Source organism: Diospyros lotus, chromosome 3 (assembly GCF_014633365.1).
Source record: "Diospyros lotus cultivar Yz01 chromosome 3, ASM1463336v1, whole genome shotgun sequence".
Lineage (NCBI taxonomy): Eukaryota > Viridiplantae > Streptophyta > Magnoliopsida > Ericales > Ebenaceae > Diospyros > Diospyros lotus.
Window position 1 is genome coordinate 19667839 of NC_068340.1, and position 21394 is coordinate 19689232.

General features: G+C 40.7%; 1 protein-coding gene across 1 annotated transcript in view; it reads right to left on the reverse strand.

Moving 5' to 3' along the window:
- The window catches only part of LOC127797405 (ASC1-like protein), a 31056-nt gene extending 10077 nt beyond the window's left edge, over window positions 1-20979 (reverse strand). Inside the window, exon 1 of the mRNA XM_052330271.1 lies at window positions 20653-20979. Within this exon, the coding sequence (XP_052186231.1) occupies window positions 20653-20790 (138 nt within the window). The 5' untranslated portion in view covers window positions 20791-20979. The remainder of the gene's footprint in view (window positions 1-20652) is intronic.
- Between the last annotated feature and the right edge of the window lie 415 nt (window positions 20980-21394).

Consider the following 21394-nt stretch of genomic DNA (forward strand, 5'->3'; position numbering starts at 1 on the left):
GCTATGTACAGGTAGGAGTACAGCTAAGGAGATTTACAGTTTTTTGATTTTCTTTGTTTCCTTTTTTAGTTGATTGATGATTCTTAAAGAATCACAATTTGTTAGGGATGTGATTGGAATCTTTTTTGTATACATATTTCTGCTATGTACAGCTCCCATATACAAGTGAAGAAATATTTTTCCTTTCTCCACATGGTATTTGAGCAGGATTAGGGTTTTCTCTATCTTTTTTGGCCTTAATTGTTGATATCTCTTATGTCTCCAACTAAGGTAAAGAAATTGCTTGTTCTAGGGCAATCCCTCAGTCCATTGTTCATCTTCGACATCGTCCGTTGTCGTCGTTCCTATTCATCCTAGCCATTGTTTGCCATCACTGTAGCCTCCTCCGCTATAGCCCAGTCTCCGAGCCACCTCTAGAAACCTAAAATCCAAGAAAAATCATGGCCTTCGAGAAGGGTTCCTCGTCATAAAAAATCATCCCCCGAGTCACATGGGAACCATCGACAACACGTCATGCACCATTACTGGCCATAAACTAAATGGTCAAAACTATCCAACGTTTCAATTGTGGAAGATAGAGAACAACCTAATCATGTCATGTCTCCTCAACTCCATGACGAATGAAATTGGAGAGAATTTTCTCCTCTACGAAACGCTACAAAAATTTGGAAGGTTGCGAAGAAAGCATACTTACAAGTAGAAATTTGGAAGTTGTTCAAGATTGAGTGTATTCTTCACAATCAATGGCAAGGAGATCTTATCGTCAGACAATACTTCAACATCCTCAATTGGCATTAGTAGCAGTTGGACATGTTTGAGGAGGACAAATGGAAATGCCCAAACGAAGGATTGTACTACAAGAAGATTGTTGAATAGAAGCACCTATACAAGTTTTTAATTGTTCTAAGTACGAACTTGGATGATATTTTGTCATGACCCTATGAGCAATAAAGGGATATTATTGTAATATGGTATAATAGTTTGTTAGGGATATTTTAGCAAGTGGTTAGAAGCACATGGGAGCATGTGCTAGGCTATTAGAAGGCAAATATGCCTATATAAGGTTGCTATAATGGGTTTTTTTTTTTATCTAGAAATTAAAGAATTGAATATGTTTTCTCCTTCCCAAATTCTCTCCCATTTCTTTCTTGATCTTCATCTCTTTCCCTTCTATTCTTCTAATCCCCCTAACACTTCTTCTAATCTCTCCCTCATTCTTTCAAATTCCCCTCTAATTCCCTTCTGTTCTTGGCCTTAGATTCATCTGATTCCTAAACTGATCCTAAGTTAAACATTAGGTTCATGACAAATTGGTATCAGAGCGGTCATCCTTGGTTGTTTCTTCCGTAAGGTCATTTAGTTCTCAACAGCAAGGTAGGTTGTAATCTTAGGAGATATATCAAACGGTTCCAATGGCGAATTCAACAGAGCAATCGTTCCTCAGTTAATTTCTGACTGCTCTTGGTGTGAATTCTGAAGAAGGAAGGACAGATCAAAACAGAGCAAGCCATTCTCGAAACTTAACGAGTCAAAGGAGGCAACTCACGGAGGTGTCGCCAAGCCAACACTCATTGGCGGTAATTCATGCAAATAGTAACAGTAGCTCCTGCGATCTCAGCATCGGGTTTGGATTGGTGGAGTTCGACGACTCGGTGCGGAACCGATTGAGTAGTGACTCAAGAGATTCCACCCAACTTCTAGAGTTTTGACAACTACACTTGGGCTCGGTGTTGATAAACAAGCGCGACCCAATCCAGAGGATGTCGATCCATGGCGACCAGTTGCAATTGAATTCCAGCACTCTTGGGTGTTAGTTGCATTTAACATCCAAACAAATTTCCGACGATTTTGGGTCAGAATTGAGGGCAAAGCTGGTCAGAAGTGACATGCATGAAGTGAACCAAGTTCGAGGCGAGGCGGGCATACCCAAAGTGATCGCAGTTGTCCAAGATTAAGCAATCTTGGTTGAAGATTCAGAGCCGGTGATTCTCGGCGGCTCCCAGGAGTGATTCAGCGACAAAGAACCCTCAGTTGAAGTGGTCGATTGGCTTCGAGGGTGTGTTAGATCTCTAATCTGGCAATGATTTCTCTCGCAATTCAGAATAAATTGCGCGGGAGTGTAAGATCCGAAGAGGATGAAATTCAAGGGGGAGAGATAAAGAGAGAGAGAGTTAGAGAGATAGTCGAGAGAGAATAGTGGGGAAAATGTGATTCAATTGTATTTCAAGATGCCCTGCTTCAGCGGTATGAGTTGGGTTATATACCCTCCTCAAGGAGGCGCCAATCATTTGAATTACAAGCTGCTAACTACCAGCTTCTACATACTTCTATACTCTAACCGCCTATCACCTTTATTACAATATTACCCCTTCGACTAATAGGCGCCCTTGCCCTTGTTCGTGACAATTCCCCTCCCCTTGGGATTCTTCTTGTCCTCAAGAAGAGTTTATAGGAGTCCTACTACCCTTGGAAATTGCTGGAGTAAGTCTGGTAAATACTCTCATGTGTTGTTTTCTGGGTGGAGGTTGGACCAGCGAACTAACACTTGCGTGAGGGGTAGGTTTTGTTTGTATATCACTCGCTTATCCACGATAGCTACAGGCTCAGCTACCTATTGTGATGCTAGAGCAGTCGGGGGTAGAGTTGCACTCACCGGGTTGGAACCAGGAGATGGTTTAAGGAGAGAGACGTGGAAAGCGGGATGGATGGAAGTCTCTGCTGGAAGTTGTAATCGATATGCAGTTGTGCCCACCCAAGCTAACACTTCATACGGACCATAGAATTTAGGACTGAGTTTGGACACTGCCTTGGGGGAGAGAGTCTTCAGTTGTGCTTGCCTTAGTTTCAAATAGACCCGATCCCCAACTGAGAAGTTTCGTTCACTCCGTTTCTTGTCAGCGTATTGCTTCATTCGGTTTTGGGCGCTTGCCCATTCTCTCTTTAGAGTCCGCATTACTTGTTGCCTCTGAGTGAGATAATCATGCACTATGGCTACCAAGTTGGGGCCTCCACTGATAGGTAGCAGTAGTGGTTTGTAGCCGAATAAAGCCTCAAACGGGGTCATTTTCAAGGACGAGTGGTAGTTGGTATTGTACCACCATTGTGCCAAAGGCAGCCACTTGTGCCACCCTGCGGACTGCACTAAGCACACACACCGAAGGTAGGTCTCGAGGCATTGATTCACTCGTTTCGTCTGTCCATTTGTTTCCGGATGATATGCTGATGGCACGTGGAGCTTGGTGCCGAGTGATTTCATGAGCTCCCTCCATAATAAGCTTGTGAAGACTTTGTCTTGATCTGTCACAATGATTTGAGGCAAGCCATGTAATTTACCCACTTGATCTAGGAACACTCGCGCCACTTCTTGGGCTGTGAAGGGATGAGCTAGACTTAAGAAATGGCTGTATTTGGTGAGTCTGTCCACGATTACTAGTATGCAGTCTTTGCCCTCTGACTTAGATAATTCTTCCACGAAGTCCATACTGATACTGGACCATGCTTGCTCTGGTCGAGGCAATGGTTGCAGTAGCTTTGGAGGGTGAATGTTCTCATGCTTACACCAGCTGCAAATGTCACAGCTCTGTATGTAATTTTGTACTGCTTTCTTCAACCTTGGTCAATAGAATAATTGTTATACTCTGTTATATGTGCTTTGGACCCCAAAATGGCCTCCTACGAGCGAATCATGCAGGGCTATTAGGATCTTCCTTCGTAGCAGCTCATCACCTCCGATTACCAGCTTCTCTTTGTACCTTAGCAGTCCATTCCTTAGTGAATAGCCTGGTTTGCTCGTGGGGTCTAGTGTCAGTTGCTCCATTAGATCCTTGGTCCATTTTGCTTTCTCGTAACTGGCTGCTACCTCTAAGTGCCATTCTGGTATGACAAAAGTCATGGCTGCCGTTGTTCCCTCCTTCATACAGCGGGAAAGGGCATTGGCTGCTTTGTTCTCGTGTCCTTTCCTGTATTGAATGGTGTAATCAAAACCCATGAGTTTAGACATACCTTTCCTTTGGAGGTGTGTATGTAACTTCTGTTGCAATAGGAATTTCAGGCTTTCATGATCAGTTCGAATAATGATCTTACTCCCTTCCAAATAATGCCTCCACTTTTGTACTACTATCAAAACCACCAATAGTTCTTTCTCGTATACACTAAGGCCAAGGTGCTTTGGCGCTAAAGCTTGGCTGATGAAGGCTATGGGCCTTCCTCCCTAAGCCAACATTGCTCCAACTCCATAGTTGCTGGCATCAGTCTCTAATACAAACGGTTGATTAAAATTAAGGAGGTTCAATGTAGGAACCTTACTCATGGCTTTCTTCAGTCAATCAAAGGCAGCTTCAGCTGCTTCACCCTAACGGAATCCTTCTTTTTTGAGCAACTCAGTCAATGGCTTGTTGATGATGCTGTAATTTTTAACAAATCGCCTGTAATAACCTGTAAGGCCCAAGAATCCTCGCAAACTCTTCACGTTAGTCGGTCTTAGCCAGGCGTTCATTGCTGTAACCTTCTGGGAGTCAGTGCTCCCCCCTTTTCTGATATAATATGGCCTAGATATTCCACCTGGGTTTGTGCAAAGGCATATTTGGACTTCTTGATGAACAACTTATTGAATCGAAGGATTTGCAAGGTCATTCGTAAGTGCTCTATGTGTTTAGGGAAGCTGGGGCTATAAATTAGGATATCATCAAAGAATACCAGAATGAATTGGCGAAGATAGGGTTCAAATATCTAATTCATGAGGGCTTGGAAAGTTACTGGTGCATTAGTTAAACCAAAAGGCATTACTAAGAATTCGTAGTGCCCTTGGTGAGTCCTAAAGGCTATTTTGTGGATATCTTGGGGGCTCCTACGGATTTGATGATATCCTGAACGGAGGTCGGGTTTGGAGAAAACTTTGGCTCCATATAACTCATTTACTAGATCTTCTATGATAGGAATAGGGAACTTATTCTTTATGGTAAGGGAGTTGAGTTGGCGGTAATCTATGCAAAACCGCCAACTGCCGTCCTTCTTTTTGACTAAGAGAAGAGGGGAGGCATATGGGCTGATGCTGGGTCGAATGACTGATTGATAAAGCATGTCTTTAATCATGCATTCAATCCCAACCTTCTGTTTTGGGGGATACCAGTAAGAACGGATGTTAACCGGCTCGGAATTGGGTTTATGGTGTGGTCTAACGGTCTGGGAGGGGGTAGAGCTTTCGGTTCTTCAAACAAATCCTTAAATTCAGCTAAGAGTTCATCAAGTAAGTCCAATTGAGTTACCTCCCAGGGAATGAAGCCATTCTTCGTTGCTTCTAGTTTGAGTTTCCCACCATAGTTCGGTTCCTCCTCCTCCTGCTCGATTGCTTGTATCGAGAACAATTGAGCCACCTGAGTCCACTTGCTTTTGAATAGCTTATGTAGTCTTTTTCCTGAAATAAGTTTGAAAGTACTAGCCTCCGCACTGCCAGTGATAGTCATTCATTTTTCCCCTTTGTCGAAAGGGACTTCCATTTTCTTAAAATCAAAGCAAATGGAGCTTACTTCTCTCATCCAATCCACACCTAAGACCATATCGCAGCCTCCTAACCGGAGAAGTCTTAAGTCAGCTTCGAAGTTTTCCCCCTGCATCTGCCAACAGAATCCCATACACGCAGACTTATAGATCACCTTTTGTCCATTAGCCACCGTAACAGACAATGGAAGGGTCTCGGTGAGTTGACAATGGAGCCTCTTAGCTACTCTTTCATCTAGGAAGCTATGTGTGCTTCCGCTATCAATGAGTATAGACAGGTCGTCCTCCTGTGCCTTACCATCTACTTTTATGATTTTACTTGTGGATGCTCCCCTTAGAGCATGGAGGGAAATCTCCATTTTCTCTTCTTCTCCTTCGTTCTCTTGGGTCTTTGCTTCTTCAACCTCTTCTTCCCCATCTTTTGTTCCTTTTAGTAGCAGCAGTTGGCGTTTGCATTGATGGCCTGGAGTGTACTGGTCTCCACACCTGAAGCAAAGTCCTGCTAGCCTCCTCTGTTCTCTCAAATTGTTCCCAAACAATGGGGATGGAGCTGGTAGAGCTAACGCCTTACCGTTTGGTCCCCCTGTTCCTCCTTCCAAATTCCACCCCTTGTTACTCTGTTGCATAGGCACCTGCCATCCTCTACTCACCCCTTTCTGCTTCTTTGATAATGCCTCTACCACTAGCTCTTGTAGCTTAGCGCACTCCGTAACCTACTGTACTGTTTTGGATTGAAACAGTTTCACTATGGGGCGGATTTCTTCGCTCAAGCCGCTAATGAAACTTGATACAAAGTAACCCTCGGTAAGTGTGGGATTGGAGATCAACATGAGGGCCTTCAATTCCTCAAACCTTTGTTGGTAGACCTACACAAATCCTCCTTGTTTCAGTTTATTAAATTCTTCTACTACGTCTAACATTCCTTTCTCCCCAAATCTTCCACAAATTCTTCCCAAGAGCACTCGTCTTTCACTCCCATCCACCCCTGGTACCATGCATCCCCCACATCGTTAAGGTAGGTCGTAGCAATTGTTACCTTCTATTGTTCGGCCACATTATAGAGATGAAACACTCTCTCACAACGCCTCACCCACCATCGCGGATTCTGGCCATCAAATAAAGGAATCTCCATATACGGCATCAACGACCCACTCTGGTTTGATCCTTGTGCTACACCCGATCTCTTGACACTCGCGTTTTCTTCCATCATTGGCTGCTCTGTTTCCAGTCCTGTAGATCCCTTCGATCTGCTATTACCCCCTAGATCATTTAGGATCGGTTTCGAATGCTCCCTTGGAGGGAACTCAGGAGAGATTCGTACCTGAGTTTGGCGTGAAAGCATCAACATAAACTGATGCATGTGATCCCGGAGAGTTTGGTTCTGTTCTCTCATCTGCTCCTCTAATCGAGCAGTCTATGATCGACTCTCCTCCCGCTATAAGTTCACCGCTCCATCGATCCTTCTTTCCACTGAATTTTCAAATGTCTCCATCTGGTTCTGCATCTTCGATACTGATGCTGTCACCTGCTGGAGTTGCGCTTCCATATGCTTCATCCTAGTTCCGTCTGCCATGGCCCTCCCGCTCGCCCACGAACGTGCTCTGATACCAAATTGTCAGATCTCTAATCTGGCAATGATTTCTCCTGCAATTCAGAATGAATTGCGCGAGAGTGTAAGATCCGAAGAGGATGAAATTCAAGGGGGAGAGATAAAGAGAGAGAGAGAGAGCTAGAGAGAGTCGAGAGAGAATAATGGGGAAAATGTGATTCAATTGTATTTCAAGATGCCCCGCTTCAGCGGTATAAGCTGGCTTATATACCCTCCTCAAGGAGACGTCAATCATTTGAATTACAAGCTACTAACTACCAGCTTCTACACACTTCTATACTCTAACTGCCTACCACCTTTATTACAATATCACCTCTTCGACTAATAGGCGCCCTTGCCCTTGTCCGTGACAGGGTGATCAAAGTTGGTTCGATGGAAGTTTAGCAATTCTTGTTTGTCATTGGGAAGTGAAGTAGGTTAGGCGAGTCCTCTGACCTGTTCTTGGTGGCTCTGAACGTGGCAGAATAGGTCTTGGATCTCGGCCAAGAATCCCAACAATTTCGGTAACTGATTCTAGCAAAGCTTGGAGCAGCTGGGAGTGGATTGTTGAAGGTGAGTTTGAATGGGTGATTCGTGGCTGTGAATTCCAGCGCTCCTTTGCGGTAATTTCGATCCGACTTCATCGATCATAACGGAGCAGTAATTTCAGGTGATAATTACAATCAAATTCTAGGCTGCTAGTAAGTGTTCTGTTGGTGAGAAGTCGACCATGGAGAGCAGTTCATGCATGAGACAAATGGAGTCTCAAGGGCAGCAAAAGAATGCTGTATTTTCAGCTAGGAAAAACAAGAAACATAAGGAATTCGGCCAAATGCTACATGAACAATTGTAGGAATTTGCAATAATACTTACTAAAAAATATCATTACAGCTTCCCTGTAGAATTCTTTGAGGATTATCATGGAAGTTTTAATAAAGAGGACTTCCTAAAAATGGAGCAGCCGAAGGAGAAATCAAGATTATGGAAGAGCGATTCATTGCTTACTTTAGATTTTAGGCAGAAAAAGAAGCATTTTGATTTCAGCAACAATGACAAGAAGGATGACTGGCATTATCCAAAGAGAATCGATAACAATCAGGTGGATAGGACAGTAGATGCGAAAGGAGAATTAAAGGAACACAATGGTTCCTTTGGAAATGAAGTTCCCAATGAGGATGTTCCAAATGATACTCATGGAAGGCCAAAACTAGAGCTAAATGATGCAGCTACCTGGATGACAGAGATAACAGAAGGCAACCAAGAGTTTTTGGAGTTGGAAAAAAATTATTTGACTAAGATTGACAAGATAGAAGAAGAATTAATACATCAAAGGGCAATTACCAAAAGGTTGCAAGAGGAAAGCTGGGAAGTATTTGGTCACTTGGCCAACTTGTTACCCTTGGCATTCTAATGCATCGACTGAAGGATTAGATAACTTGGAGGGTTCTTTATCAAAAGATAAGAGGAAGACAGCACCAGCAGAAGGAAGACTTGCTGATCCTAAATGATGCCACTGTGTTGCTGCTAATTTTGCAGATGATGAGAAGAGGGGAGCATATGTGGTAGCTGGTCGGTTAGAGTTTCGGAATGATCGACATTTGAAGGTTGTAGGGTTGCAGATTTCAGCTGCTACCTGCGACAAGGAGCGACTAAATTCATTGAAGGTATTTGATGTGGACACATTGACAGGTTTTGGCATTATGTTGGATCCCCAGACTATGGGTACTAGCAACCTTAATTTGATAGCTATTGCAAACCCAAGGGAAATAGTATGTTACTCTTTGGAGGAAGATGCAGCTTTGTCTATAATGATTATCATTTTTGTTTCAATTGAGAACCTAAAAATGAAGAAGAAGAGACCTAGAAGAAGGAAGAAGGAAAAAAGGATGAACCAGATAGAGAATGCCAGAATTGGATGAAGAGCCATGGCTACTTGTTGCAAGTTCTTGGGGACAAGAACTCTCTCTCGAGAGGAATTGTCATGACCCTGAGCAATAAAGGGGTATTATTGTAATATGGTATAATAGTTTGTTAGGGATATATTAGCAAGTGGGTAGAAGCACATGGGATCATGTGCTAGACTATTACAAGGAAAATATGCCTATATAAGGTTGTTGTAATGGGTTTGTTTCTTTATCCAAAAATTAAAGAATTGAATATGTTTTCTCCTTCCCAAATTCTCTCCCCTTTCTTTCTTGATCTTCATCTCTTTCCCTTATATTCTTCTAATCCCCCTAACACTTCTAATCTCTCCCTCATTCTTTCAAATTCCCCTCTAATTCCCTTATGTTCTTGGCCTTAGATTCATCCAATTCCTAAATTGATCCTAGGTTAAACCCTAGGTTCATGACATATTCATGGAAGAATCCTGTCTACGAGACCAACCCCAAGCCTTCAAGAAGCCTTTGCCAAAGTGAGATAGGAAGAGAGTAGAAAGAAAGTCATGTTGGGGACCCAAAATCCATCCCCACAAGTTGTTGCCCGTGTGAGTCAACCCGCATCAAACCATGATAAATAGAAGAAGGATTGGCCAAAATGTGAGTATTGTCATAAACTTAGTCACAAGAAGGACAAGTGCTGGGATTTACACGGTAAACCAATGAACATGAAGTCAGCAAACCGAAGAGAAAGAAGGGGAACACGGTGAATTCGAAAGAAAGGACCAACTCCACCTCTTTAGCAAAGAACAAATGGAATTTCTCTAGAAAGTTTTTAGCCAACCACAAAGCAGCCTCTCCTCTTCGATCATTGCAACAGAAACCATGGCTCATAAAGGTAACATCATCCATGCCCTCAATGTTAAAAGCAACAATTCAACTGTGTGGATTACAGATTCCAGAGCTTCAAACCATATGATTGGAGACTCAAGGCTATTCACTAAAATCAGTCCTTGCGAAGAAAAGTGGATTGTTCGCATTCCTGATGGAACACAATCACAAGTGGCTAGAGTAGGAACAATGAAGTTAACCGAGAATTTCACCCTTCACTCAATGTTGTTTGTTCCAAATTTAGATTGTAATTTATTATCCATTAGCAAATTTACTCAAGATTATAATTGTCACCAATGTTTTCAAAAATTTGTGTGAATTTCAAGATTTGGCTTCAAAGAGGACGATTAACAGTGCTGAACAGTGTTCGAGGTTGTACCTACTCACAAGCATTAATTCCCCACATGGACAAGCTCTACAAGTTGGTAATCTAGGTTTTCGAAGTTCTTTCAATGTTTCCATTCCCAATTCAGATAATCAAGCCATGTTTTGGCATTTTCAATTAGGGCATCTGAATTTTGCATACCTAGAAAAGTTGTTCCCTTTGTTATTTAAGAATAAAAATTCCAATTTGTTTTAATGTGAGACGTGTCAATTTTCAAAGCATATTTGCAATTCATTTCCAAATCAGTTATATAAACCCTCATGTCCATTTGCTATGGTTCATAGTGATGGGTGGGGACCCTCTCACACAAAACATGTTTTGGGATCTCGCTAGTTTGTGTCATTCATTGATCACCACACTAGATTAACATGGGTATTCCTTCTCAAAGAAAAGTATGAGGTTGATCAAGTCTTCAAAAATTTCAATGTCATGATTCAAACTTAGTTTCATACCAAAATTCAAATTCTAAGGATAGACAATGCAAAAGAATATTTCAACTCTGCTCTACATGATTATCTTTTGAGCTAAGGAATTATCCATCAAAGTTCTTATGTCGACACTCATCAAAATGGTATTGTCAAACGGATAAATAGACACCTTCTTGAAGTTGCCTAATTTCTCTTGTTTTCAACCAATTTTCTTATACATTTTTGGGGGGGTGTCATTCTCACAACCACCTACCTGACTAATCGAATGCCTTCTTGAGTCCTTAAATTCCAAACTCCTCCCCAAGCACACCTAAAAGTCTACCCACATTCTCAGTTTGTGTCCACCATTCCACTTAAAACTTTTCAGATGTTCAATCTTCATCCACATTCATATGACCTCATAATCACGAAAAGTTCGATCCTCGGGCTATCAAGTGTATTTTTCTAGGATACTCACCCATTCAAAAAGGATATAAGTGTTTTTCCCCTTCTACAAGAAAGTACTACTATTCTATGGATGTTACTTTCTTTGAGAATCACCCCTTTTATCCCAATCCTACCATTTAGGGGAATAGTGAGTTTATGCATGAATGCCAATCTTGGGATGTTGGGAACCTCTCTAATCATAATCCTCTTACATTCTTGTCTCCCAATCCTAGTGTCACCAAAACTCCCACAACATTCTAGCTACCCAAAGTGCTTAGTGAGTTTACGTAAAAATGTCAGTCTTGGGATGTTGTGAATCTTTCTAATCATACTCCTCTTACATTCTTGTCTCCCAATCCTAGTGTCACCGAAACTCCCACAACAGTCCAACTGCCTGAAACCCAAAGTGCTACCCCTCAACCTGAGTCTAACCCTGCCGAAGTAAACTTACCAACAAATATAGAGTTTCATGTCTACTCCAGGAACAGAAATGCTCAACATCAAGGAGAACCATAATCACTGACCGAACCTGACCAAGAGCCCAATCCGGATTCAATGAATAAAAGTAACACTCTTTCTAAAAATATTCCTAACGAGACACCTGAGAATGATTTGAGTTAGCTAATTGCCCTAAGGAAGAGAGTGAGATCATGCACGCAACATCCTCTTCATAATTTCATCTCTTACAAGAGTCTCTCACCAAACTTCCAAGCATTTGTTATCAATTTGGATACAATTCTAGTCCCCACCACCATACAAGAAGCTCTCAAGGATCCCTCATGGAAGTCATTAACTTTGGATGAGATGCGTGCTCTAGAAAAGAATCAAACATGGGAAGTCACCAATTTGCCTTTAGGTAAAAACCCAATTGGATGCAAATGGATTTTCCCAGTAAAGTATAGGGAAGATGGAAGTGTTGACAGGTATAAAGCTCGTTTTGTTGCAAAAGATTTCACCCAGTCTTATGGTATTCACTACCAAGAAACCTTTGCACTTGTGGCTAACATCTACTATTCGAGTTCTCTTGTCTCTAGCAACAAACTTAAACTGGTCACTATTTCAACTTGACGTGAAGAATGCATTTTTAAATAGTGACCTAGAAGAAAAAGTGTATATGAAAATTCACCCAGGTTTTGAGACTCAAGCTACAAAGAATCAAGTGTGCAAGTTAAAAAGATCACTATAAGATCTCAAGCAGTCACTAAGAGCATGGTTTGAGAGGTTTACAAGAGTGGTGATGCTTCACGGCTACTTCCAATGTCAAGCCGGCCATGCACTATTCATGAAAAGGTCATTTGAAGGTAAAATGTCCATCTTGATTATATATGTTGACGATGTTATTGTCATTGGTGATTTCACATAAAAAGTGGTTGGTCTAAAGAGAACCCTTGCCAAAGAGTTTGAGATTAAAGACTTAGGAAGTCTCCGATATTTCCTAGGAATGGAGGTGGCTAGATCTAGCAATAAAATCTTTGTGTCTCAAAGAAAATATGTCTTGGATTTGTTAGAGGAATGTGGGATAAACCAGCTAACACTCCAATGGAAGCCACCACCAAGCTCAAAAAGGAAGAGAAGGGTGCTCCAGTTGATAATGGTCGGTATCAAAGGTTAGTTCATAGACTCATATATCTTTCTCACACTAGACCAAACATCTGTTTTTCAATTAGTGTTGTGAGCCAATTCATGAGTGATCCAAGGGAAGAACATATGGAGGTAGTTTATAGAATCTTGAGATACTTGAAGCTAACTCCAAGAAAGGGTCTCTTCTTCAAGAAGGGTTCCAATCAAGGGGTAGAAATATATAGCGACAGAGATTGGATTGGTTCAATCACAAATTGAAGGTCTACATTGGATATTGCACCTATGTGTGGGGCAACCTTGTTACTTGGAGAAGTAAAAAACAATCGGTGGTCTCCAGAAATAACACAGAAGCAGAATTCCACGCCATGGCATATGGTATTTGTGAAGGGATTTGGATAAAAAGATGACTTGAAGAACTTGAAGTTAAGACCGAAAACCCTATGAAACTCTTCTATGACAACCAATCTACCATCAGTATTGCCAAGAACCCTGTGTGCCATGACAGAACTAAGTGTTATGATTAAGAGCTCTTTAGACAACTCAAACAATATTTCAAAATGCCAATTCTCTCAACTCCTTACCCGAAATCAATCCAAAACAACAGAAAATTAAATGCAATCAAATCAAAACAAAAATAAGAAACAAGCAAGAGAAACGCAAGCCACAAGAAGCTAATTTTATCCTAGTTCGAATTGGTTTACACCAGTTCTACATCTAGCAGTCAAACACCCCCTCGAGCAGCATTCTTTATTCAAAATGTATGAATGATCAGTACACAACAAAGATCCCTTCCTTCTATTTCCTGAGTACAACAGGAATTCGCCCCCCAAGATTACAAAGCTATCTCTCTAGCAAATAGTACTCATTACAAACAGCAAACTGAGAACTCTCTCCCTCTTTGCTACCCTTTGTCCTTTATTTATAATAGTGGGGGGATATCCCAATGAAGACTATTACATATTCACAGTTTAACCCCCCAACAATAACTAATTGCATGATTGGGAAATAAACTTCTATTTAATACTTTATTGGCCCTCAAAATACACTGTTTTTACTAATCTTCTTATCCTATACTCGGGACAACTTTTAACAATTTTCCACCATTGTCTTGAGTATACTCCAACCTTCATCCATTCAAGGCTTGGCCTTCCAATAGATGAACTTGACCTGCTCACCTCTAGGAATGTTTGACATACCTGATCATTCAAAACACAACAACAAACATTAAGAAATTTTCAAATGATGCTATAAATTTTGACAATGGAACACCCTTGGATAACATTTCAACTGCATTCTATACCTGCAACTTTTATTAGGATTGATTCCTCCTTCTCAAGGATTTCCCTAATAAATATATTCCTAACATCAATATAATTGGTCTCTTCATGGTGTCCAAGCACACTCCACCATAAACCAAATCCATACTTAATGTTATTTCTTAATCCCAAAGGTTCCAAATTGTTACGAACCTAGAGTTTATGATAGATTTAAAAGGTAATTGGAAGAAATTGGGGAAGTTATATCGAAAGAAATAGGGAGGAATTTAGGTAAGAATAGAACAGAAAGGGAAATTAGGGAGAACCGAGAGAAAGAGAGGGAAATTGAGAGAATTCAAGAGAGAGAAATGAGAATATTCATTTAATCAATTCAAGCATACTCTTCTCTACATATTTGAGCTTATTTATAGGCTATACAACTGAAAGAAACATCTAGAATAACAACCCTATGTGCTATAACAGAATAACAGAAATAGCTCCTAAAAACTAAGGTAACTAATTACATTATTGCTCTTCTAATTACCCTTGGGTCATGACACAAACTTTTAAACATCACATCAACAGTGCACCTTACCCGGATTGGTCTTAACACTGCTAGACTTACTCCTAGCTCCCAAAAACCAGTTGATATGCCCAGCAAATGAAGAAAGGTTCATAGAAAATTGAGTGGGCAGGCACCTCACGGCCCCAAGACTCCAAAATACGCTGAGACTCCAAGATGCGCCAAGACTTTATAATGTGATGAGAGTCCAAAATGTAACGAGAGTCCAAAATGTAACGAAAGTCTAAAATGTGACGAGTTCAAAATGTGACAAGACCTAAGAGAACTTGAACCTTGAAACCACACACAAATTGTATTCTCCCACAATTAAAAATAGATTGTTGTATTTTGGCAACAACAATTGGCGTCGTCTGTGGGAAGAAGGACAAAAAGTCAATTTAAAGTATGGCAAACACCCGTGGACATCGATGAACTCTCTCTCAAGGAGTAGAAACACGCCCACCTCCACGAGACTCTCGGCAACAAGGAGCGCACCCTCCTCTACAGGACTTTCACCCACATGGAGCACCTCCATCTTCTCCAGACTCTCAGCTACAAAGAGATGCTCGCACTACCCCCCTAAATCCACAGGTGGGGTACCAGCTAGCCCTGCCTTCGCTTAACATCGACTCACAAGCACACCCCACTAATTAAGCTGGGACTTCGCAACAACCACCGCGTATGGTCCTGTGGGATGAGTATGGGGCCTTAAGACAACAACATGTTGAAGGTATGCAAGCACTTCAGGACATGGCTGGGATACTCCAAAGCATGATGCCTGGAGCGACATTGCTCGATACCTTGAGAAGGTTTATGCCGAAACCTATGTAGCCACATGAATCTCAGCCTGATTTGGGAGCCAATTCCTATCGGGAAGCCACCCCCGACTCTCATTCTCGGTCTTCTCCTCGCTGGGAGAATAGGCTGAGATCACCACCACCAAGGAAGAATCTCCATGTTGCACCCAAAAGAAATGATAATCCGTGAAAGGAGGACAGGGCGAGGAGCCCACAAAAGGGGAGGTACCATGAAACCGTGGCCCATACGGCAACGGGGGGAAGACAAGATAACCAAACAGCAGCAAGTATATGGGATGACATGAAAAAGGTAATTGAAGAGGTACTTGAACGGAGGAAACTAATCCTGGCCGCAGAGGAACAACAATGCAAAAAAATTCCCTTTACTGCGGATATATTGCAGAAGCCACTACCTAGGAAATTCAAGATGCCCCAAGTTTCCCTCTATTCCGACAAGGATGATCCTTATGATCACATTCAAAACTACGAGTCGTTAATGCTATTGCACGGATGGGATGATGACATAATGTGCCGAGCCTTCTACCTAACTTTGTTGAGGTATGCCCGCACATGGTTTAATAGTTTACCTGAGGCCTCTATCTCTTCATTTGGACAGCTTAGAACAAAATTCATTAAAGCCTTTGTAATTAACAGACGGAGAAAGAAGGACGCTACATACTTACTCAGTATTCGGCAGGGAAATAAAGAAACTCTGCGTCAGTATATGGACAAATTTTGTAATGCTACTCTTGGGATCCGTGATTTACCAATTGAAATGGCAGTATCTGCTATGTTACAAGGAACACGACTAACTTCCTTACAAGAATCATTATCTTTGGACCCACCAACATCCCTAGCAGATTTGTTTCCTAGGACAAACAAATACGTGCTCCATATAGAAGTTATGAGAGCTGTAAGAGGGAATGAGGATAAAGAGCGGAAAAGGAAAGAACGTGATGTTGAAGAAGACTCCGATCAGGTTAAGGGATAAGATGTACCTCATCCCCAATTCCACCATTACACCAAACTCCTCCAACCTTAGTCGGCCATACTTGCAACCATAGAGGGGTTAGGTCTCATTAGACTCTCGAAAAAGGTTAACCATCCCATGGGGAAGAATAAAGAAGAATATTACAGTTATCACAGGACTCATGGTCATTCCATTGATCAGTGCCGAGAGTTGAGAGATCAGATTGAGATGCTAGTTCGTGAAGGACATCTTCGAATGTATGTACAGAGGAGAGACAGGGAGCCTCATAGAGGAGAAGGGAGACAAGAAGGGCAGGAGAAATCAAATCAGAGACAGCAAGAGAGGAAGGGATTACAGAGAGAATCCTTCTCTGGATAATGAACTAGTTCATCAGCCCATACATGTCATCTCGGGTGGCGAAACTATGGCAGGGGACTCCTCCTTTTCCTGAAAAGCTTGCGCCCGTCAAGCATATCAAATTAACTCAATAATGGAAGTTAGGGAAAATGAAAAGCCTATTACATTCACGTCGGCCAATAGAAGAGACATAATCATTCCACACGACGACCCCCTGATAATTTCAACTATTATTGCAAAGCATCCCATCAGCAAAATACTGGTTAACAGTGGCAGTTCAGTCAATCTTATTTACAGGAATTGCTTTAAACAAATGAATATTCAATTAATATTGGGCCAAAATCAAAATGCCAATTCTCTCAACTCCTTACCTGAAATCAATCCAAAACAACAGAAAATTAAATGCAATCAAATCAGAACAGAAATAAGAAACAAGCAAGAGAAACCCAAACCACAAGAAGCTAATTTTATCCTAGTTCGAATTGGTTTACACCAGTTCTACATCCAACAGTCAAACACCCCCTCGAACAGCTTTCTTTATTCAATATGTATGAATGATCAGTACACAACAAAGATCCCTTCCTTCTATTTCCCGAGTACAATAGGAATTTGCCCCCCAAGATTACAAAGCTATCTCTCTAGCAAACAGTACTCATTACGAATAGCAAACAGAAAACTGAGAACTCTCTCCCTCTCTGCTACCCCTTGTCCTCTATTTATAATAGTGGGCAGGTATCCCAATGAAGACTATTACAAATTTACAGTTTAACCCCCCAACTATAACTAATTGCATAATTGGAAAATAAACTTCTATTTAATACTTCATTGGCCCTCAAAATACACTATTTTTATTGATCTTCATATCCTATACTTGAGACAACTTTTAACACTAAGCATGTGGAAATTGATTGTCACTTCATCAAATAGAAAATTGAAGGGAATGTCATCAAGCTAGTCTACACACCAACAAGTTCTCAGGTTGCAGACATCCTAACTAAGGCATTGCCTTGGATATGCTTTGAAGACCTAAGTTCCAAGCTTGGGATGAACAATATCTTCACCCCAGCTTGAGGGGGAGTGTAGATGTCCAAATATCACAGCATTTATATCCCAAATCTTCTCTATTTGGGCTATGTACAGTTAGGAATACAGCTAGGGAGATTTACAGTTTTTTGATTTTCTTTGTTTCCTTTTTTAGTTGATTGATGATTCTTAGGAGATCAAAATCTGTTAGGGCTGTGATTGGAATCCTTTTTGTATACATATTCCTGCTATGTACAGCTCCCATATACGAGTGAAGAAATATTTTTCCTTTCTCCACATTTTGTGTATCACCACATATCTATCATAATATCTTTATCTCAATTACATTCATATTTTGCATGTGTTTATTCTTAGTCACCCAACATTCCACATGCCATACAATAAAAATGGTCTTACAGTCATGTAATAGAACTTCCTTTTTAACTTTAAAGAGATATTATGATAAAATAAAATATTGGATACACTTATCCATTTTCACCATTCTGCACTGATTCCTATTTAGATTTAAACCACAACCCTGGTAAAATCTTATTTTAAAAATAAGTACCCTGAAGATAGTCCTTGAACTGTGTAATTTCTAGAGTATGTTATGGGGCCATCAGTTAGCATGCTGTCGGTACAAACTTTAACTTTAGATTTCGTACACTCTTAGTCTAGTGATTTGTGAAAGCTATTAGGTAGAAGAGACAGATGGTCATCAGTTATCATGAACTAAATAAAAATGAAAAGGAAAAGATAGATGACCTTGTCCCCATGGGCCATGGCCATATAAGTTAAACAAGATATAAGGAGCAGCACTTCAAATGAAAGACCTAATCCTGTGTGGTAAATGGAGCACTTGCCATTTATGAGAAAAATGACACTATCCCTTGATTTAAAGGGCAAGGACTGGAAACCTAACAACCTTTGATTGCCTTGATGCTCTCTCCTTTGCAGCATGCATAAACATTCAATTGAGCCTTATTTTCACACGTTTAATTATTTGTTTGTACTTGAGATATCCAAAGTTAATTAGTGGAGGGGATTACAGCATGCTCCCAATTTTTTTGTGATGTTTGAATTTGTGAGCTTATAGTACCTGATTGTTGCTAAAGGCTACAGCTTTGTTTTCAAGGCTGATTGTTGTTAACCAAAACACACCTACATGCTATCTTGCATCATGGTTGACTGTTGTGTATATGTCCACGTCCCATGTCTTCTTAAACATTGAGTACTAGAATATTGAAATATCTATCAAAAAATAGGACACAAGTACAACAACATATCAAGCTTGTATCCCATTATGTGGGATTGACCACATAAATTCTAGCTCGCCAATCATTTCTATCCATGGCCTTATCTTCTCTAAGTCCTCATAGATCACGTCATGCATAAATATCTCCCACTAAGTTTTTCTAGGTCTTTCTCTATCACCTATGGATTCCTATCAAGAAGCGGTCACAAGCTTGGATAAAAGAGGGAGGTAGCCAATAACCATCATAAAACTTGTGGCATCAAACAATATGAATTCTAAACAAATGGCACAAAGTTGGACATATGTACATTGGGACATTAAGAGCATTTAATTGTTTGATGTGTATTGTATAATATTCTGAATAAGCTCCCTTCTTATTTAATGCAAACTAAGGTCATCTTAAAGAAAACATTGTCATTCTATCGCTCATCCATGTGAGAGCCCCGGCAACTTTCTGCCAAATGTAAGTTTCCTTTATAAGGGTGCACGAGAAGGAATGGAAGAGTCCATGGCTCCACGTAACACCAACCCAATGACCTTTCCTACCCAAAGCCTATTCAGCAAGAGCATGGAGATTTTAAGGCAAAACCATGTAGCTTTTAGAGAGAGAGAGAGAGAGAGAGCTTGGGTCTATTCTTTAAAGAGTTTCATTGTCAAAGCTAGCAAGGCTACAAATTTAACCTTGGGATGTTGAAGATAGAGATAGAATAGATCCCTTTTCCTATCATGTTGAAGAATCATACCAGTGTTTTGAGAAGAAACTTAATACTTTTGCGGCTGACTTTGAGACCTTTTAACTTCAAACTTTCCCCCCAAAAAGAAAATCAAAACGATTATGTCTTAATACAGCCATTCAACAAGCTAGACAATGTCATCTTATTGCACCATCCACCCAACAGAAATTCTTCCTCGATGTGCTTTCTCAAGCAAATGAAAAAAGAAAGGTATAAAACCAACCAAATGCTTATGATTATTACAGGTTGCCTAGAGAAACCGCAGGAGAGCATCAAAACTTAATTAACTAAGCATTCTACAAAGAAAATCCGTAATTCTCTGTTCAATTGAATCAATTCTATTACATGTCACATGATTAGGCTATTAGGCATTATAAATAAAATAGTACACTGCATAGCTGGAGGAATGTTCCAGCATGGCAAGTGGTGAAAGTTGTATTGGATTGGTAACCCTTTTTGGCGACCAATCTGGCAGTGGATCAGTATAAAAGGAACTGACTCAGCCATTACAAAGCATGAGAAATCAATTGAAACAATTGAATTCCCTCCTCAACTCTCTCTCTTTCTCTCGAACCTTCCCCCTCATTTTCCTGCCTCACTCTTTCTCAATTACTTGAGAATTCTCCTGTCAGATCTAGGATCTGACATTACATTTGAGACAAAATGCTCAAACTAATATATATTGACTATTCAGTGCCAGTCAATATATTTACACAGATATATTAACTGACAACAATAACCAATCCTCAGCATGGGCTCACCTTCCTCAGATACATTTACACAGTTACAACAATAGAACCAGCACCATAGAATATTTTCACATGCAATCATCACACAATACTAAAACCCATAAAATTATTCAATTAAACAAGTACAAGTTCAAATGCAATGAAGATTGGAAAATCCACTACTAAACCCGTATTTGAAAAACACTAATCGATATATATCAGAAGCATACAGCTCTCCTTCCGAGTTGACCGATCCAGGAAAAGCAAGGATGCCATAAAAATAACCCATTGGAGTTACCTCAAACACAAATCGGTCGAGAAAGAAACGAACAGTGGGGAAGAAGAGTGCGAACAGTGGAAGGACTGCAAAATCTCGATATTCTGGGTAGGATTCATGCTCCCAATCGATGGAGGGAAAGAATTGAGAAAGACCCATTGGATTTTTGCGAGTAAGCAAAGTGAATCTTTGTGGAAAATCAGAGAGGGTGGATGGAATTCGATATGGCAGTGGCCCCTGGAAGCCAACTGGGACTCTGTAACGAGCGAGAAAAGGCCATCGGAGAGAGAGAGGGAGGGGAAGAGAGGGGGAGAGGAAGAGAGAGATCGGATCGAGAAGGGGATTCTGGAACCGGGCTTGGGTTTCTATTTATTTGCTGTAATGCCACTAGATTTTGGATTGCCGGAAGTACCCTTTGAACTCGGACGGTTGACGGCCTTGGGGCGTAACGAAAGGGTTGAAGTCAACCTCAACCATATTTCTGTGCTCCGATGGAATTCATCGACAAAGTGGAAAGGCATTGGCAGCCTTGTTTGACTACTTTTTAAAGTTTTCTTTGTTATTTATAAAAACAAGTGTCGACTCTGTTAAAAATAAAAATTAGATATAAGTGATGCATAAAATTATAAATCCTTAATACACGAATTGAGTGAGAAGTATGAATACAGTTTAATTAAACTTAGAAATGAATTGTAGAATTATTTGGGGTCATCTTTAAAAAGATCTTTTGGTGCTCAATGGAAAAAATATAAATACCTGACCA